The sequence below is a fragment of the Desmodus rotundus genome, chromosome 12, assembly GCF_022682495.2.
Source record: "Desmodus rotundus isolate HL8 chromosome 12, HLdesRot8A.1, whole genome shotgun sequence".
Lineage (NCBI taxonomy): Eukaryota > Metazoa > Chordata > Mammalia > Chiroptera > Phyllostomidae > Desmodus > Desmodus rotundus.
Genome location: NC_071398.1, coordinates 3,865,829 through 3,886,382, shown reverse-complemented (window position 1 = coordinate 3,886,382; position 20,554 = coordinate 3,865,829). Strand labels below are relative to the sequence as shown.

Sequence of the window (20,554 nt, the reverse complement as noted above, 5' to 3'; positions counted from 1 at the left end):
AAAAATCAATATCTGTCCCGTTTGTGCCGTGGACATAAAAGACTACAGCATCAATTAGCCTTCCTTCTCTCTCTCCCCTTCTCCCTTTCTCTTCCTCGTCTTTTTGGAAACCTCTTTGTAGGGAAAATCTCGAATTTCAGCAATTTGCATTATCCACACACTCAGCTTTGAAGTTCTAAGTTATGGTAAGAAAAGGACCCACTTATCTGCCCATAAAAAATGTTCAAAGCTCATAAATTCCCTGAAACAGATGTACATTATCATTGGATTTGCCTTTCTTTTTGCTAGAGCATGCCTAATAGAGTTTTGGCCGCCCCCTGGCCCCCTTCCCCCCGCCCCCGCGAGCATCTTGTGTCCGCAGAAGCCCGCTCCCCACTGGGCCCGCCGACTTCAAAGGTCCCAGGCTGTCTGAGAAGCAAAGCACAAAGTGGGAACATAGGGGCCTTTTAAATCCCCCACGTTTAAGTCAATATCGGGCCTGCCTTCTTCCCCTCCCCTGGCAGAGGGCTGCGTGTCAGCCATTCCTTCCCGCCTCCCCGAGCCCGCTGAGCCAATTCTGGGAGGAAACGGAGGCCTCCTTCTCTCCCTGGCTCTTGGCTGGCCGTTGCCCTGGCTCGCTCTTTCCAACTTTACTTTGCGCCGCCCCCCCCCACCGTGGCCATACTTAAAAAGAATGTTATTCAACCGTCAGGGGAGGTATTCCCAATCCCTGGTGCATCCCCGACACCTTCATGGGTAGCAACAATGCAAGCAACTTCTATCCAGCAGGTCGCCGCTGGGGGAAAGCCCCCTCTGCAGGCTTCTCTTTCTAATAATCCCTTCTCCACGAAGTGGCCAGACAGCCTCCTCCGTCCCACCCACCCTGCTGACCCTCCAGCTTATTGATGTTCCCCCAGAGTAAAGAGCAAATGAGCCCCCAAGCCCCCAGGCTCTGCTCACCTGAGCTCCCCGCTCCGCTCCGCTGTCCACGCTCAGCCTCACTGGCCTCTGGGGTTCACCCAATGGCCTGCCCACCTCCCACCTCAGGGCCTTTGCACCAGCTGTTTCCTCTAGCTTTTCACCTGGCTAACGGCTCCCCATCCTTGAGGTCTCCACCTAAACATGGCTTCCCAGAGAGGCCACTTCCATCGTCCTTCCCACGGTTCCCTCCCCTGTCTCCCCAGGAGTGATCACAGTTGACTACGACGTATTCTTGTGTGACAGCTGTCCCCGCACTGGGCCACGAGCTCTGCTGTAGGGAGGGTGTCTTACTTGGCGCTCAGCATGGCCCCTGTCACAGCAGCTGGTCAGCAAATACGGGGCCCGGCAGAAGTAACACCTGCTGGAGTGTGGCTAGCCGGCTAATACTATGGGTGTGATAACTTACAGCTTTATTTTGAACATGTCCCCTAAAATGTCCTATGGTGTGCTTGAGTGAGCTATTGTTATGTTACAGAATGACATGTTTATGATGTTGTAACAAAATAGAGGTGTTATGGGTGCTGGACCCTGTATTTGAAAGTACAGATAGAGAGAGGGTTTTGGAGATGAACTTGGAACAGGGGTGGTGCAGGGACAGGCCAGCTGGGTCCGAGCAGGACCCCCCTTGGGCAGGGAGTTCCAGGCTTGGGTCGTCGCCCTTTGCTCTTCCCAAGCCTTGAGCAAACTCTATCCGGGCAGCTTCCTGTCTACAGGAAGTGGTCTGCCCCCAGACACAGACCTGCAGTAACTACACGGCACAGCAAGACTGAATAAGATACCCAAATCCTTTCTCCACAAGGAAGGGAGGGAGGATGGAGGGAGAGGGAGGGGGAAAAGGTCACACGGACCATTCCAGAATATTCTATTCTGGCCAGGATTTTCTGAGCCAAATCACAATCAGATGCTGCTCTTCGAGGACAGAGTCAGAGGAAATGGGGTCAGGTGACTTCGGTTAAAGATGGCCAGGGCCCCTCTCCATCTGGAAAGGATCTAGCCGGGGACTGAGCCGCTCAACGTCACCTGGGACCTGGACTGTGCTGAGAGCCCCCAGGCCGATCCAGGCAGGTCCCCTTCCCTCCACATGACCCAGTGCGTCCCCGACACATTCCAGGTTCCCAGTTTGTCCTGATGAATCCCATCCGCAGGGCTGTGCCGAGTGCTGAAAGCAGCGCCCCCCTCCATCCCCGCCGGCCAGGCCAGCCTTGGGCCAGGTGGGAGGCCAGGAACGCGCCATTCGGTCACTCAGCAGATCCCCCCCAAGCACCTCTCTGCGCTGAGCCTTTGAGATGACAAAGTAATCTTTGGTGACCCCAGTTGGGTTTTGGTGGAGACAGATGCTCATTAAACAACCAGAGGCCCAAAGCAGCACATACAAGCGCTCCTGATCAGCCACAGATGATTCGTGAGTTCACCTGCTCGCTCAGATGTCTTTGGAACCCCCAAATCAAGACTCACGGTGCGTTCGTGGTCGTGGGTCGTGGTGTGCGGCGCAGCGGATGTTCTGAGCCCCGCATGCGCGCAGCTGACACCCGGCGAGCACGCCCCGCCTCCCTGCTTGTGCTCGCAGGTTATTCGCAGTGTTCTGTCCCTGGTCTATTCAGCGCCGTGCTTTTTGCATGTCTGTGCTTTGCGCTGGCCTGTCCCCCCGTCCTCCAGCAGGCAGCTGAGGCCACAGCCTGCAACAGGGGCTGAGAGCGGGTCTGGGCTCGGCTCCAGGTGAGAGCGACAGTTGATTCCACACCCTCGGCCCCCTGAGCTTCGGTTCTCCCGTCTCTCCAACGGGAGGCGAGGCGTAACTGCAAGTTCACCGACGCCAGGAGCATCCGACCAGATTGTCAGGGAAGTCGAAGGGGCGGGGAGAGGGCACCTGGAGAGTTTCTCCTTTTGAAATAAAGCTAAATGAAGTCCTTCTTGATTTGTATTTACACAGGAAAACACTGTAGTTTTTCTGTTTCACGTTTTTATTTAGTGAAATTAGACATTGGCGAGGCCGTGTGGCTTCGTCCAACTTTTGTTTGAAGTGTCACAGCCTCGTGCAAGTCCACAATCAAGGGCTGGCAGGCAGGAGGGGGCCATGCACCTGCCAGCTGAGTAAAGGATGTGAAATCCTCTGTCCCCTCCCTCCAGCCTCCTTTATCTTTCAGTCCGTCTCTTCCACTTCCTGACCACCTACAATGAGCCACGCCCTAAGGAGACAGCCACACAGGTGTCCCCAGAATTCCTCAGACCTGTGGGAAGGGGGTGCACACGCCAGGACACCGCTGACCCCCGTGGACCACCGTGGACCCCGTGGACTGCCCCGAGTCTGGGCACCAACGAGGGTGGCTCCCGGAAGTGGGGCCTGGTTCGAAAGGAAAAAATACAAAAGGTCAGCTTGGACGGACGTATCAAGAACTGTGCCATCCAAAATGTCTAGAAAAGAGTTATTTCAGTGGAGAAGGAGGAAGGCAAAGCTCAGGGTGGGGTGGGGTGGGGGTTGGTAGCCTGTTGGTGCTCAGCGTCCAACTCTGCTTGTCACCCTGAGAGCTGAGCGGTGGCCCTGGAGGCCGGGGCTTCTGTCGTCCTCGAGGGCTCCTCCTGGGACCCTTGCACTAACCCCTGAGCCAGCTGCTTGTACCTTAGTCCTTCTTTTAAGCCTCTCATGCCTTTCCCTGCACACCTCCGGACATGGGGACTTGGGAAGGGCCCGTGGAAGGCTCTGCCCAGACATCGCCCCCATAGCAGGTCCCGGTAGGGGTGGGGCGGGGAGCCCCGAGGCTTAGGAACCAAGCCCGGGTCCCTAGCACAGCAGAGCAGGGCAGCTGGTGGTGGCACCACGCCCCTATTCCCCAAGGCTGGGCTGGGCCACCTCCGCAGGGAGCAAGGGCCCCAAAGCAAAGGAGGAAGACTAGAAAGAGGCCACTAGTGCCACTTCCCTAAAGGGCCACGGGAGGAAGGGGTTCATGTGGACCCGCCCTTGTTGAAGGGCACCCCGGGAGTCTCCCCACATTACAGTTGGTTCTCTTCGGGGCCCTGTGACTTTATCACACGGGGAGGCTGGGCAGGTCGCTGAGGGCCCCAGGGGCTGGGCAGTTGGAAGAGAACTCAGTCTACACATGGAGGGCTGTGGGGAACTCCGGTCCTGTCCCCTGGTGCGGTCACGGCCACTCGCTGCAGCCTCATGCAGCCTTGTAGAGGTCCCTGGCAGGGCAGGGGTGGGGGGACTCTCTCCCCCTCCCCTACACCCTCATACACATTCTGCTTGAGGCCAGGCCCCTGCGTTCCCCCGCTTCTTGTAAGCTAAGTCCCCTGAAGGGGGAGCTTGTGAGAAGAACTGGCCTCAGCCACCGCCACCCACCCCCTGCCCCGCCCAAACCCAAGTCACCTCACTCGGGGGGCGGGCTTGGGTGCCTGCATTTAACAGGCTCCCTGGGAGAATCCGTGACTCTTGAAGTCAGGAACGCCCTCCAAGGGCGCTCTGAGGCCGTCTGGGGGAACCTCAAAGCTCTGGGTGCTCGGCCCAGCTGCCCAGGAAGGCACCAGGGGGCCTGCGACGACCTGATGCACCAGGCCAGCGTCTCGGCATCGTCGGAGGGGAGGCCGGGCATGGTCTCCCCAGGTGCTTCTGAGGCACCCGGAGGACAACAGCGGCCGGCTGGACCCCCCCCCAAGCCCACCACCCTGCAGGTCTCAGGTGCAGGTGCGGGGCTCTTCCACTTTGCGGGGGGACTCGGAGAGGAGAAGGCATCCGTGGGTGGGCCAGTCAGCTGGTGGCGGGAGGCTAGGCCAGCCTCTGCCAGGTCCTCCCCAGAGTCACCTTCTGCTACTAGAAAACGGGCCTCACCCCCATCTCATGCTCAAGGCAGCTGCTAGTGTGGAAAGCTTCTCGCAGGGCAGTTCACCAATCAGCAAAATTACTCACAGGTTTGGAGGTCTGCTGGTTTGGGAGAAGGTGACCAGACCAAGAGCACATCAGAGCCCCAAACAAGGACAAGCAGGAAGTGACAACGTGAACCACTCAGGAAGGGTGCCTGGGCACACCGTTTATTTAGGGGTCCGTGAAGCGTGTGGCTGAGCCATCGGTACTAACGGTGAAACAGCCACACACACGTCAGGAGAAGGGGCCGAGCTCGTGAGCCTTGAGGACCAAGAAGAGCTGGGACGGTGGGTCCCAGGGCTGGGCTGGACCAGGGCCCAGCTGCCCAGGGTCCACTGGGGCGTGCAGTGCCTGGGTATCTGCTGGGTGGCAGGCAGCCCTCCCTCCAATGTAGGGTAAGAAGGGGGGCATCATTGCTCGCCGGCGAGAAGCACATCTCAGGGGTCCCCTTTCATTCCAAAGTGCTGACAGGTCTCTCAGAAGCCAGGTTATGAGTGCTAGCATGAGACAGAAATGCCCCTGGAAGTACACGCAGCCTTCCCCCGTCCCGCCCCTCTAGGAAAGCCTTCCCTCTGGCCCAGCAATAATGGGACATCTAAACGCAGAGGGGAGGGGTGCAAAGAAACTGCTCCTGGCTGCTTCCTGTCTCCGAAGGTGTCATTGGCATGGCTGGGTGGGAAGTGCCCACCCCTCCACGCCCTCCAGGAGAGGTGGGCAGGTGAGGGAGCTGCAAACCACACCTCAGACGTCCTCAGGGCCTGGTGACAGGTCAGCGAAAAGGGGCAGCCGGGCACCAGCTAGTGCTAGTGTGCACGTGGGTGTGAGGCCGGAGTCCAGCCTCCCCCACGACCTCTGTGCCCCAGATCAACACAGCGCTCAGAGCTCAGAGGCCTGGAAGCAGGAGCAGCTCCTCTGGCTTGGGGGTCAGCAGATTCACCAACTGGACAAAAGTCATCCACCCCAGCTGCCCGAAAGTGGGCTGGAAGCCTCACCAGGGAGCGCGGCTGACTCCTTGCAGTCACCCCCACCCCAGCCCTCCGCTCCTCTCTCTCTTCTTCCTTCAACTTCTAATTATTTGGTACAGCTGCTTGGAAAGGTCATTCAGAATAGCACCAAAACCGAAATCACACGTGATCTTGAGCCAGCAGGGCTGTGTGTCTCCCGCTGGTGGTCACTGAGGACCAAGGCCCGGCCACGGCCTCGGGTGAGCCCCACGTGCCTGCCGGGAGGGGGAGGGATAGCTGAGAGCAGCCGGCGGAGTCAGAGCAGCTGAAGGGGGCAGAGCCCCGAGGCCCAGGGAGGCAGATCTCCAAGGATAGGAGGCCGCAGAGAGAAAGGGCCTAAGTATGAATACTATGCTGCATCTCGGGTAAAAATAAAAGGGCGGGACGGGAGGCGGATTAGGCAGCGACTGCAGTATTTTCTTTCGTAAAAATAGATCTGAAATAAATACTGCGAAATGTCGGCGTTTATAAAATCTGGGGGAGCCAACAGTTCCTGTTACATGACCTTCTGTTTCAGACTGTGTGTGAAGCAGTTTTTTAAGTGAACAGAATTGGGGGTGAGGGAGGGGCGAGTAGGCAGGGCCCAGAGGATGCTTCGTGTTTAGTGAAAGTTCTCCGTAGGATGAGGGGGGATGCATGTCATCACACCCACGCAATGTACCACCCCGAGCGCGAACCCCAAGGCACACTATGGGCTTCGGGGGACTACGATGTGTCAGTTTAGGTTCATTCTTGGTACAAAGAAGAAAGAAATGCACCGCTGTTGATAATGGGGGAGGCGATGCGTGTGTAGGGGCAGGGGATATGGGGGATCTTTGTACCTTCCTCTCAATTTTGTTGTAAACCTGCTCTGAAAAAAAAAAGTCTCTTGAAAAATGAACAAATGTAAATGGGGAGATAGCTTATATAAATGCATTTATTCTTGTAAATAACGGCAGCTAACACTTTGATAACGCTCCCAAGGGTCAGGCGTGGCTTTAGCTCGTTGAATTTCCACCGTAAGTCAGGGAAGGTTAAGTAAGTCTCTTAGCATCCCCCTTTGTCAAGGAGAAACTGAGGCTGCAGAGGTCCAGCGTACAGCATCACAGAGCACTGAGAGAGGAAGCCAGGATCTGAGCCCGGGCAGCCTGGCCCCCAAATCTGTGCTCCCGGCCCCCATGCCACACTAACGGCCCTCGCAGGTGCTCCAGGAGGAAGTACTTTTCACTGTGCACCTCTTTGTGCTATTGGGTTGGCCAGAAAGTTTGCTCGGTTTTTTCTATACGATGGCTCTGGTAGCACTTAGTTGCCTTACACATCATTCGGAAGTTTTGTTAGATTGTATTGTGACAGCTGTCATATCAGCGTGCATTTTTTAAAAAAGTATCAAAATTGGTGAATTTTTGTGCAGCCATTTTAAAATTGAAGATGGGAGAAAATACACAATATTGTTGGCATAGTATGCTTTATTATTTCAAGAAAGGTAAAAAGCACAACTGAAATGCAAAAAAAGATCTGTGCAGTGTACGGAGAAGGTGCTGGGACTGATCGAATGTGTCAAAAGTGGTTTGTGAAGTTCCTTGGTTCTATTGATGTTTTGACAAATAATTCTTCGCTATGGGGCTGTCTCATGCATTGGAAGATGTTTAGCAGCACCCTGGCCTCTACCCACTAGCAGCCAATAGCGGGAGACAGCCGACATACCCAAAATATCCACAATAAAATTATTAATGAAAATGAAAAACATATCTTATTTTGCAGAAAAAAATTAAACTTTTTGGCCAACCCAATATTTGAATCTTTTACATGTGCACATTAACATTTTCCAAAATTTCTAAAACAAATCCCAGTTAACATGAAATGGAATCCTGACAGCCGTGGGTGGGGGAGCCAGCATGGGAACTCCTGTCAGTGGCTGAGGAAACGCTCTAGAGCTGTCAGGCCACAGAGAGCTCCCTGGGTGGACCCAATTTCTGGTTCGTTTCCATGGCTGCAGCAATTCTGGGCCTGGGGCGTCCTTAGCTCCTGTCTGCTCAGCATCTTTCCTCCCTCTCTGGCCAGACCTCCTCCCTTGCCACAGATTGGCCATGTGACCCCATTGGGCCACAGTGATTGTCCAGGGATGGGTATCCGCTCTGAGCCCAGCCAATCGTATCTTCCCCTGGTCCCCTAGTGCAAGATCCTTTTCCCCTTGGTGGTGCGGTCCATAGAGCCAGCAACCCCAACACAGTGGCAAAGCACACTGAGGTGGGGGCCACCCCCCTCCCTCCCTTGGCTACATTCCCATCAGCTGGGTGTCAGAAGCCCAGACACAGTGGTTAATATTCAGTGGTTAAGGGGCCACAGGGAAGACTAGAATGCCAGCTCTGCCATCTGCTGTGTGATCTCAAGCAAGCAACTCAACTTCTCTGAGCCAGACGTGCCTCCTGAGCTTCCACTGGCTGCCTCGTAAGGTTGTTCTGAGGATTAAATGTATTAATCCAGTCCCAGGCACACTGTCCCTAATAACATGTGACAACAACTAAGTGCACTACCTTTAAAAATAACTCCTCACCAACCCCACTGCACCCAGACCAGAGGCTCTGGAAGAAGGGACGCAGCCGCGAGGCAGCAGCAGAAAGGCAGGCGGCGAGAATTGCTGGGCTCTGGAGAGACGTCTACAGAAGCAAACACTGACTTCGGCACACACGCAAAGGTACCTGAGAGTGTGTATTTATAGAAAGATACATAGAAATGGACAGATGGCATCTAGCGATAGAGACAGACAGCTGTCACAGAACCCCGTTGGGACGCACAGATTTGCCGAGGGCAGGTCTCAGGCTTCCCCATCTTCCGGCACAACCGGCAGCACCCCACTGCTCGACCCGGGAAACCCCCGCTTGTTCGTGGGGTTGGTTTCCCCCGTGAGAAGTCTGGTTTCAGGGGCAGTCTTTAAAAGTGTGTGTATCTTTCTACGGAAGCGAGGAGGAGGAGGGGAAGGAGAAGAAGTGTGTGTTCATGTGGTACGCAGCGGGAAAGAGGGACGTGTTGGGGGCGGGGACATGATCCCCCTGGAAAGGCGTGAACGAGAACTCCAGAAAGGGCAGCTAAGGGTCCCGGGTGGGGACGCAAAACCACAGCGTCCAGGAAGGTGGCGCGTCTGCAGTCCGCCGAAATCCTCGGAGCGTGTTACAGTCAGTTATGGGCAAAATAAAATCAGAATAATACTAAGAGGTAGCAGCTGCTTATCTTCTCGGAGATTTCGAGGGTCTCTGGAAGAGATGGGGGGTGGGGCGGAGTTCTGGCCGAGGGGCTTCCCGAGCGGGGTGGGGCTGGTAAGGGTGTGAGCCTGCGGGGGAACCACAGCCGGGAACCGAGGGAGCCTCTGCGGGCTGCAGGCCTCTGCCAAACCCGGAGTCGCTCCCTGGGGGAGCTACGCAGTCCCCACACTTATAAATAAAAGTTGACTTTCTGTGTTTCCATAGATCTTCTACATGGAGCCTAGCGGAATATTAGTGGAGTAACAATAATTATTAATAACAATAATCGTCATAATAACAATAATTAATAGAATAAGAATGCCCGGGGGACGCGGGGCCGGGCCCCTTGGCGCCGGGCACCGAGGGCCTAGGTCTGGTAGAAGTGGTGGTGGTGGTGGTGGTGCTCGTGGTGGTGGCGATGCTCGTGTCTCTGGACCGCCTGGCCGGCCGGGCTGTCGTACACCACCACGGCGGGCAGCTCCCTCACCTGGTCCCGCCCCACCACAGCGCTGCCCAGGGCCAGCGGCCCCTGCAGGCCCCGGCCCCCCTGCTGGCTCTCCTTGGCTCGGTGCTTGTGCTTCTTGTGGCCGAGGGGGGCCAGGGTGGGGAGGAGGGCCGTGCCGGCAGCCAGGTGGGCAGACGGGGACGCCGAGGGGACAGTGGGTCCCAGAGGGGGTTTGCTTCTTGCCCCTCTGGCCCCGTGGCCCACACCCACACTCTTGCCCTGGGCCTTGGGGGATCTCACAAAGAGCTTGCTCCCGTCCTGGGGGCCCCGGAGCCGCTGCTGGGCTTCGGAGACCTTGGCGAATGGGGTGTCGGGGCCGTGGGAGGAGCCTGGGTCAGCGCCTGGGGGCTTTCGGTGTGGGGCGTGGACGGCTTCTGGCTCGTGAGAGCGAGACCGTGTGGGGTTGGAGGTGCGGGGGTGCAGTTCAGACTTCTGGGCCGCCGACGGGGAGCCTAGGAACCAAGCAACAGGGAGTTGACGGGCACCTCCTGTCGGTGAAGCCACCCTATGCCCTGGAAACCGCCCCCTGCCCAGCTCCCCCGGACTGATAGAGGCCAGCTGTGCTTCCTCAGAGTGCCCCCATCCCATCATCCCCTCCCCGGCCTCCTCCAGTGCTTGGACGAGACCACTCTGGAATGGAACTTTGCCATCTGCTAAATGGGAAGAACTATTTCTTTGTTAGGGCTTTAAAAATAATTCAGTTTCCTAGACAGAGTTGCGAAAGAGCGGGAGACACAGGCTGATGACTGGGGTCACGGGGTGCAAAGGTGCCGGCTATGGGCCGGCACAGCCCTAAATAAACCGTGAGCAGGGGTAGCCGGCAGGAGAAGGAAGCCTAGGAGGGGAGGGAGAAGGGAGTCTGGGCGAACTTCCGGGAGCTCCCGGGAGCTCAGTGCTCGTTTAGCTTGGCAAGAGTTAGGATGCCAGAGCTGAGGAAGACAGAGCAGCAATGTGCTGAGTGAAGTGGGGGCCCCCTGGGGGAAGAGCCGAGAGAGGAGGACGGGGGAGGGCGGCACGGGACTGCTGGTTTCTGTTGTGTTCTAAGCCTTCAGATGCTGTTTGATTGGGTTCGCTTTGCGCGGCGTTAGTTACAGCACTTCAACACTTCTAGTGGTTTTAATGTCACCTCCTCCACTAACATCTGGGACCTTGTCCCATTCACGCTGTGCCTTCCCCCAGCCCAGGGGGGGCGATGGCCCCTACCCGCCCTGCCCTCGCCCCGCCTCACCAGGCCCAAACTGGGACGTGTAGTTCTCTATCCCGGCGAGGTCCAAGTAGTGGTTTCTCCTCTCTATGTTCTCGTCCACGCAGTGGTGGTGGCAGCCAGGCTGCTCCAGATGGCTGTCCCCCTGGAACCTGTGGCAGGAAGGAGGCAGGGAGTGGGTGGGCCCAGCCCCCTGGTGGGGCAGCTCCACAGCTGACCAGGAAGCCACAGGACAGGTCCTTCGGGACCCTTTGTTAATTTCCTTCTGGGCCTTGGTGGGAGAAGGGGGTACTCTGGCCCCCTTCCTTCCATTTCTTCCCATCAGTAGAGAGAGAGACACCTGCCTGGCCTGCCTAGGCCTGGGAGGACTGGAGAGGGACTTTGCTTTGAACAGACCTGAAGCAAGGGACAGGGGTTACTGACGAAAACTTAAGGATGTCCCAAAGCCAGGCTTTGAATCACGTGTGCCTCCCACTCTTGCCTGGTTCCCTGGGGGCTGTGGGCAGCAAAAGGGAGAATCCCCAGGACATTCGCATTGAGGCTGGTAGACTCCGTATCCTGCTCCAAAGTCCAGAGTGGACCCTTCCTCTTGGAGGCAGGGGAGGGGCGGATTCCGGGTTCCCTGTCGCTTCCCTGGCAGGGCCTCTGTGATCTGCCCGCCCCCCACTCCCTGCCTCCCTGCCCCCCAGCACAGGCCCCCACACCTGCAGCCAGCCTGGGTACCTCCGATTGTTAGCCTCCTGCCCACATCACGCTGCATCCCTGCGTCCCCCACCCCCCTTTCTCTCTGGCCCTGTGTGGCTGCTTCTCAAAACCCAGACCTCTCCCTTCCATTTCCTCAACAGGCAGTAACTATCCCGGTCTCAGCCAGCACTGTTACTTTGTATCACTCTGCACTAGATGCGCTTTAAAAAACAGTCTCTTTGTTTTCTTCCCACTCTCCCTCTCTTCCTTGAAGTTAAAGAAGTAACACCAGGTGGAAGGTAACTGCAGGCTTATCCACAACTCTGAAGTCCCGAAAGCCTGACAACTGAGGTTCTTCATGACCTATTCTAAATAATGCCCTACAGGGTGACATGGTCCTAGAGTCTCTGCGTCGCTAGTGTGAACATCCATGCGTCTCCCTGTGGGAACTGAGTACTGAGGTGCCACCCAGACCCCATCAGAACACATGAGAAGTACACCATGAGCGCCCCTGCAGACCCAGCAAACGTGGACCCATCCTTAGTTATTTAAAAAACGGGAACCTGGGTGCCTGCCTCCAAACCACTGCCCCCTGAAGACAGCACAGATGGGAGCCGCCTGCCCAGGTCCCTCAGGTGCAGGCACACTGCCAGTGCCGAACCATAAGGGGCCCGGGCTGCCCCTCCGCCCGCGCCCGCTGTACCTGAGCGGGGCTCGCTGCTTCTTCTCCCAGCTGCGCAGCTCCTCTGCGGGCTTGGTCTCCGCTCGGGGCCTGGTGCTCTGCAGGTCTGAGGCCCGCCCCAGAAACACCCTGGTGACAGGCAGCCCGATCCCATGCCCTCTGGCCTCCTGGCCGTGCCCAGGTTTTCTAAGCTGCCTGGCCCCTTGGAAAGTGGGCCCTCGCAGCTGCCTATCCTTGGCTCTGTGCCAGGGTTCTTAGAGCCAGGACTGCTAGAGGGGTCTCCCAGCTCCCTGTCCTGCTGACTTCCTCTCTGTGCTCCTTGGCTGGGCTTCAAGGCCCTGCCCGCCCACCCCCATCACAAGCCAGGCCTCTGAGGTGGCTGCTTGCCGCACACAGGCCCAGCCCTGTCCTTTGCTCAGTCAAGGGCCTTCTATTTAGAATCCCTTCGCTGTCCAAACTCTATCCCTGTAAGACCTGCCCCAATCCCGCCTGTCCACCAAGCAGCTCCCAGTGCAGGCACCTGGGACCCCCAGCCCCTCACCGGGATGGTTGAGAAGGATGCTCTTCTTGCCCTGGCTCCCGTCGGGGGCCACGGTCAGCTTCACACGCAGCGTCTTGCTGGACGTCGGGGAGTGGTTGACGGAGGAATCGACCACCTCGTAGATGGTGTGCAGCAGGCTGGTGATGTCCTGGGGGTGGGGCGGGAAGCAGAAACCACACAGGCTTCAGCCACAGTGCCTTTCAAACGGGAAGCAGAGGGCCTACTGAACCCAAAACGCTGAGCACCTCGGGCTCCCCAAAGCCGAGCCTCAGGCAGCGATGTGGGTATGGAGGTTTGTGTGTAGGGGCCCTAGGAGCAGGGAGAGGGAAGGGCAGGGAGACCACAGAAAACCTGGCTGAGCAGGTCACAGCCAGGACCCACTGGCTCAGTCACACCAGGACCCCCGGGGGAAACTGTGTGGAACCTGCCTCAGAAGTCTCATTGCTTGAGGGTCAAGAGCTGCCCTAGGGTCCCCATGCCCCAAACTTCGGGGCTGTCCAGTGTAGCCTAAGCCACCCTGCCAGCACCGGAGGACGCTCCAGTGGTAGGCACTGTCCCCTCAGAGCACGAAGCAGCGGGGGAGCTCAGAGGCGGGCCAGGGGTCCTGGCCGGGGGACACTCACAGGTCTGACTGAAAACCAGAAAAGCAGGTGCGGCCCTAACGATACACTACGCTGTGAGGACCGGACCAAACCTCATCTTCTCTGCGGGCCTTGGGAGCCCCTCACCCGGGCAGTGGTCTCCAGTCCGTGCTCCACCAGCCTCCCAGAGACTCCCACCTGGGGCAGGAGGGGTGAGCCAGGCCCCTCACTAGGCCTCCTTTTGCTCTGGGCTCATAAGGTCAGGGTCTGAGGGGCAGCTTCCTGCTTGATGTGATGGTGGGAACCTCTGGAAAATGGACTGGCTGTCCACAGGTCGCAGCCACAGATGGCCAGTTGTCTGCCCAGCGACCCTACCTGAGCACAGACTCGGCCTGCCCTTTACCCCCCCAACCCCCCACCTCCACCACAAAACAGAGATGACACCAAGCACTGCCTGGACCGCCCAGCAGGTATGTGCACTGGCTCTGCCCCAATGACAATGCAGGCTGAGAGGCTTCTCAGAGAAGCTGGGTCCAGTTCCTGTTAAATCTTCAGAAACTTCTGACAAGTAATTTGTCTTTTCTTTTTTTTAAAGATTTTATTTATTTATTTTTAGAGAGAGAGGAAGGCAGGGAGAAAGATAGGGAAAGAAACATCAATGTGTGGTTGCCTCTCGTGCGCCCCCTACTGGGAACTGGGCCCACAACCCAGGCATGTGCCCTGACTGGGAATTGAACCAAGGACCCTTTGCTTTGCAGTCTGGCGCTCAATCCACTGAACCACACCAGGGCCTAATTGGTCTCGTCAATTCCCCATTCCCCTCCTCCCCCAGCCCCTGGAAACCACCGCTGGACTTCCTGTCTCTGTGATTGACTACTCCAGCACCTCATAGATGCGGAATCATATAGGGCACGTCACTTTGTGGCTGGCTTGCATCACTCAGCATCGTGTCCCCAAGGTTTGTCATGACGCAGCAAGTGGCAGGATCTCCTTCCTTTTTACGGCTGGGTGATACTCCCCCGTTTGCGTGGACCACGCCTGGTTTATCCACTCACCTGCTGATGGACACTGGGCTTGCGTCCACGTTGGGGCCATTGTACATAACGCTGCAATGCACGTGGGGGTGTACGCATCTCTTCGAGACCCTTTTCCCCATGCGGGGGGACATATGCCGAGACGTGGAATTGCTGGATCATAGGGGAAGTCTACGTATAACCTTCCGAGGAGCCTCCACCCTGTTTTCCACAGCAGCTGCCCCATCTGATGTCCCCACCAGCACGCACGAGGGTCCCAGGTCCGCCACTTCCACGCAGCTCCTGTTATTGTCTGCTTGTCTTTTTAGCATCCCTCTCGAAGGTAAGGTGGGTCTCGGGGTGACTGTGACTTGCATTTCTCGCATAGTCGGTGATGTGGAGCATCTTTTCATGTGGTTATGGGCCATTTGTGTGTCTTCTTTGGAGAAATGTCTATTCAGGTCCTTTGCCCATTTTTGGATCAAATTACTTCTTTTTTTTTATGTTAAATTTTAGGAGTTCTCTATACACTGTTTTCTGGATAGTATTCCCTTATCAGATAGCTTGCCAATATTTTCTTCCACTCTGTTGATTGTGTCCTTCGACGCACAGACGTTTTAAATTTTGAAGTAGTCCCACTTACCTACTTTTTATTCATGTTGCCTGCGCTAATTTAATTCTTCACAAAACCCGCCGGGGGCAGGGGTGAGGCTGGGATTGTGCGGGCTGCCAGTTTGAGACCCAGGCTCGAGGCCTCTGACTCACTGGCTCACTCAGTGACCCCACCTCCTCTGGGGGGGACTACAGAGGACTCCTCCTCCCTCTTCTCCCTTCTTTGCTAGAGCTGCTCTGCCCAGCCACACCTGCCCCCCATCTTAGAAAGCCCATGAAGGAGGCGTCATTGTCTCCATTTTACAGAGGAGGAAGCTGAGGTCCACCATCATCATCCCCCAGACATTGTACACCGTGTGAGACCCCAGAGGGTCCCAGCTTATTTGGGTCTTGGAGCAAGCAGACCTTGGCCACAGCCGGCTGGAAAATCAATGCTGTGGGCTGCACAGCGCCTGGCACAAAGGTGCAGGGGCCAGGGAAGGCTGACTTAACACACGGATTAACATGTGGTGGTGAGCGGGTACTTTCTTCACACTGGGAAGTCGGCATGTGGACCCAGAATCAGCCGCTGAGAGCATCACAAACCCATGGCAGACAGAACTGACTGCTTCGGGGCCAGACACTGACTCCACTGGGGCCAGGGCAATTTGGTCCTGGCACGTCTGCTGACATTCTGAATTTGGGGACCCGCTGACAGGATGGGGTGTAGGTTAAAACTGTCAGCTGTCATCCCGCAACTGCCAAAGCCTACCTGATAATAAAGGGACACAGAGGACACGGGCCGTGATGAACACAAAGACACTGAGCCTCAGGGCCCAGCCATGCCTGAGGTTAGCACCCGGGTACCGATTTACCTGCCACGAGAGCCAACACATTCCTCTCTGTGACAACCTCTGCCGAGATTCTGTCCCGCACACCCCACAGAGTCCTGAGTGGCTAAAAGCCACTCAGAGCTGCTTCCCCTCCTGAGTTCCCACATCCCTAAAACCACAGCCACGGCAAGAAAGGGGCGTGGCCTTTCCCCAGCTCTGCCGGCTGCTCCCGCACCAGCTGCAGAGCAGAAGAGGCCCATCCCCGAACCAGGGCAGGTGGGTGAGACAGCAGAGCTTCAGCGCTCTCTGCGAACAGGCCTGAAGCCCAAACGTGCTGGGGGGTGGGGGTGGTGAGGAGCCAGCCGGGCCCATCTCAGACCCCTGCAGCTGTCCCACAGCCGACCCCCAGGGCTCCTGGGGCGGGAGAGGGTGTCAGAGGGAGCAGGAAGGAACAGAAACACGGAGGCTGAAGGGACGGCCCCGAGGCCCTGAGCACAAGGGAAGCAGCGCTCATCTGCAGTAATTCAGGTCCCATCCTGTCCACGGGCCCCCCACAGTTCCATTGCACCTGCACCCAAAGCTGCTGGCCCTGCCTCTCGCCCCGCCCTGCTGGCTCCCAGGCTGCAGCCACGACTCCCCCAAGAAGTGGCCACAGCACCAGTGTCCCCAGCCTGGCACACTGCATGGCTCCATCCCCGTCACCTCCTCCTCGAGGCTGCCCTGGACAGCCCCGCCCATCCCTGTGATGCCACTCTGTCATTTCCTTCACTGGACAGGTCGCGCCTGACAATTTTCCTCTAATTGTTGGGGATCTGATTCCCACTCAGATGGTCAAAGCCACTGGCTAGGAACTGTCATCCCGGATCCCGCTGTGGTTGCACACCCAGTATGGGGCAGATGCACACAGTAGGCACTCGGGATGCAGACATGGGCATGGAGAAAGGACGGAGGAACACAGAGAGGAGAGGGGTGTGGGAGAGAGACACAACACTGGGTGGGGAGGCACTGGGGGAACGATAGGCCCTGAGCAGGGCCTCAGGGCGGGGCCTTTGTGTGCCCACCTGCCCCAGCACACCCAGAGCTCTGGGCCCCAGAGGAGGAAGCAGCACAGGACTCTGTTGGGGCCCCAAATCCCTTCCTCTTGGTCACCTCTTCCCACTCACCGGGACGCCCCTCCAGCTCCCACAGAAGCTCCCAGAAGCCTTGTTTCCACCACACTCGCACCCGGCACCACTTCTGTCCCCATTCCCCCTTAAGGACAGGCCCCCTCATCAGGGGGCGCAGCAGCAGCCAGGTGCATGACCAACGCCCCTGGGCCCAGGACACAGCCAGCGGCCAGGGCCAGGCGGGCGCACTCACCTCACGTGTGACCTTCCCATTGTTGTCAAAGTCATACAGTGTGAAGGTCCACTCCTGCCGGCTGTCCTCCTCCACGGACACGTCACACTGTAGCTCCTGGACACAGGCAGACAACACACAGGCATGGCTGGTCAGCCGGGGGCTGGCTGGGACACCTGGAGGCCAGGTCCCGGAGCCGCTGCCTCCCCAAGACACCACCGGCCAGGGAGAGAGGGCACGGTCTGGCCCGGGCAGAGAGGCCTGCTGGGAGCCGCAGTCTCCTGGTCCTCGTGGGCAAAGGAGACACGGCGGGAGGGGTCCGCGAGGGGGCTTCGTGGCCTCAGCCTGAGCTTGAACCAAAGACTAGGAGCTCCCCCACACATATGCCCCCCCACATGCACATATATGCCCCCATGTGCCCCCCCCCACACACATGTGTGCACGCCCACACGCCCAGAGCCTGCTCTGGGGACTGGAAACAAGTGTGGACGCCGGCCAGCACACGGAAACGCCCGGCCCATAGCAGCAGCTGCTACTGTCTCTGCAGTGACTCACGCCACAGTGACCGCCCAGCTCTGCTTCCATAGCCCCGGGGTCTGCCGCATGGGCTGAGCGGGCAGTGCGAGCTGTGTCACTGAGCTCTGTCACTGAGTTGTGTCACCGGTGGTCTGTCATGGGCGGGGGTGTCTGCGGGGCCGGCTGGACCTCAGACAGACAGTTCCAGCAAGGATGGCTGTTTGGGGAAAGAGTCCACAACGGCCTTTGAGATGCACAAGATGCTACTCCCAGACCACCGTGTTCCACATCTCGTCCGGGTTGGCACGGCGGGAGGACAGGCTCAGCCCCCGAGAGGGGCAGCCCCCGGCCTCAGGACGCTGACAAAAGTGTGACTGAGTGTGGTGTCCCTGCCCCCAGCCGGTGCAGCTCCAAGCTGGTTTCCTGCAGCAGTTTCCGGCACCCACGCCAAGTTCAAAGTCGGCCCTCCCTCAGGTGTGACATGTCCGTCCAGTACCTGCCAAGTGCCTGCTCTGCTCTCTGAGGCAGCATTTCAGGGGGCACAGCACTCACCCCACACACAGAACACACTAATGCGCACCTACACATACAACACACACGTGCACACCCACACACTCAAGCCTGCGCACCCAGCATTTACCCAATGCCCTCTCCCTGGCCCTTCTGCTGAGCTCCAGGGAGAGCTCAGGTTGGAAGCTCGCAAACACGGGTTGAGTAGCTCTCCCCGCCCCCCACCTCTGTCACGTGTGTCTCCCCCTACCACCTGAGCCTCTCGGGTGAGTCCCCCTCATAGAATGGTCCCATGGAGTCAGCGGCCCCTTTCCAGAAACAGACCCTCTTGGGCTTGCAAGGAAGCGAGCTGTCCACGCTGGGCCTTCCCTCTACCGTCCACACAGGAGGCAAGCAGCCTTCGCCTCTGGACAGGCCCCCGTGTCCTCCATGGAAAGAGCCATCAAGGAGAGAAACTTACCTCAAACTTCAGCTGCTTCTTGGAGCCCGGGCAGGACTCGCTCGACTTCTCCATCCTCTTCTCATCTCCACTGGCCAGCCCGTCGGTCTTCTCAGGAGGCAGGGCCACTGTGGGCGGAGGCGGGGAGGACACATGAGAGGGGCCCTGGTCCCAGCAGGCGCCCATGCGGGGCCACCCTGTGGCTCTGTTCCGGGCCAGAGTAGAATACCGCCAGGGTGCTGGGCCCCTGCTCGTTGCTGAAGTCAGCGTCGCTTTGCCCTCTGGGGCTGTCCAGGCTGCTCCAGGGGGGCCCCCTCCCTGGGTGAGCCCGTGCAGCCACCCAGATCACCCCAGCGGGCCTCTCAGACCCCCGCTCTGGTCTCTGCCCCAGCCTGAAGCACACGTGGGCAGACTGCAGCCCCCCACAACGGTGCAGGCCAGGGCAGGGGGGCAGGGCTGACTGTGGAGCCCCAGAGTCATGGCCACAGCCCCACTGCCTTCTAGGCTGACATTGGCCTCCTCAGGGATGCCACCTGCCTGGGCCCACACAGAGCCCGCTGGTGGAGTGACAGAACACAGTTCTACAAGGCTGGGCACACGCATGTGAACACACGCGCACGCCGGCAGAGGTTATCTTCAGGAGAAAGTAACCCTGTGTTTTCATTCAGCCTCTGCTCACCCTGGGGGTCCAGCCCCCTGCCCAAGGTCATGGTCCTTTGCATGTCCTTCCAGAAGTGGGGAGGAGGGTGGGCATCAGCACCCATGACCTGTGCACCCCATTTTCCCATGAACACCCCCAGGAAGTGCCAGGAGGGCAGCCCAGGGTAGTAGTCATCGTCCCTGACCTGCGCCCTGGCCTACGAGGGCCTTCAAATCTTCAATCCGAAACCACCGCCCCTGCCTCTGCCTGAAGAAGGGGATGTGGGTGTGGAATGTGCTTTCCTAGGACGGTTCCCGGGCCCCGTCCGTCTCCTTAGATCCGCTCAGTTGCCCGGGGCAGTGACTCTGTTGTCCTGTGTCACCTCTCACTCCCGACACCGTGCTGCCTTCACACTGGCTGTCCACTGACTACTCAGTCCTCGCCGCAACCCTGTGAGGCGATGACTATTATTAGCTCTACTTTTCAGATGGGGAAACTGAGGCACAGAGAGGGTAAGTGCTTTGCTAGCACATGACGGGGCTGGGATTTGAACCCAAGGAGCCTGGCTCATGCTACTCAGCCCCCCTGTGCTGTTCCTGGCTTGGTTCAGGAGGCCCAGTGCCTCCCGGCCATCCCGGGCAGAGGGACTGTCTCCACTTGGGTCCTGAGGCCCAGGGCGGGTCACACAGCCACACTAGATGGCTGTTTCTGCAACTGTAAAAGAGGGACAACAGTCCCCTTCCCAGGGGGTCCTTGTGTGGATGTGCTGTGACTGAGCCCAGGGCCCTGACGCAGGGTCCCCACCATTAGCCAGGAGTAATGTCCCCTCCCCACACAATCTTTAGGGAGTCAGCAGAGTTGGCAGCTAAGTTTTCTCAAAATACAAAAGGACACAAGAGTATCATTTCAAAACCAGGCAGCCCAGGGTTGGGAGCAGGATGGGCTGAAGATAAGGATGCTCTGGGTCACCAGCGCAGACAGGCGGGGACAGGAAGGCCACTGTGACAACTGCCGTGACAGGCTCCAACTACAGCTACCCCTTCCCCCAACCCCAGCTGGGCCTGGGGACCAGAGCAGCCATGCCCAGTGCCTCCTTCCTTCCCCAAACAGCCAGTGAGATGCAGGGAGCCCCCCAGCCCACGATGCCACCCCCCCAGCAAGGTGGCAACTCCCTAGAGCTGTTGGGGCTTGGCTGTGGACCCCGGCACAGGGACACTGGGCATCCTCACTGTGGGAGTCATCAGGGAAGGCCACCGACCGCTTCTGGGACAGTGGGTCCAACCAAGTCCTTTCCTCCCTGCTCCTCCTCAATGGCCAGGAGGTGTTCCCCCTCCAGAGCCCCGGGAAGCCAGGTGGGCCACTGACCCATGGCCCAAGGACAGCCCAGCCTATGGCCTGAGCCACCCTGACTCCTCCAGCCCAAACCTACTGGTGCCCTG

At 58.2% G+C, this 20,554-nt stretch overlaps 1 protein-coding gene across 1 annotated transcript in view; it reads right to left on the bottom strand.

The window, feature by feature from the left end:
* Window positions 1–9,226: 9,226 nt before the first annotated feature.
* The window catches only part of NKD1 (NKD inhibitor of WNT signaling pathway 1), a 62,614-nt gene continuing 51,286 nt past the window's right edge, over window positions 9,227–20,554 (bottom strand). Inside the window, exons 5-10 of the mRNA XM_053915930.1 lie at window positions 18,497–18,603; window positions 17,032–17,127; window positions 12,655–12,802; window positions 12,135–12,219; window positions 10,772–10,899; window positions 9,227–9,995 (exon numbers count right to left, since the gene is read on the bottom strand). Coding sequence (XP_053771905.1) covers window positions 9,406–9,995; window positions 10,772–10,899; window positions 12,135–12,219; window positions 12,655–12,802; window positions 17,032–17,127; window positions 18,497–18,603 — 1,154 coding nt within the window. The 3' untranslated portion in view covers window positions 9,227–9,405. The remainder of the gene's footprint in view (window positions 9,996–10,771; window positions 10,900–12,134; window positions 12,220–12,654; window positions 12,803–17,031; window positions 17,128–18,496; window positions 18,604–20,554) is intronic.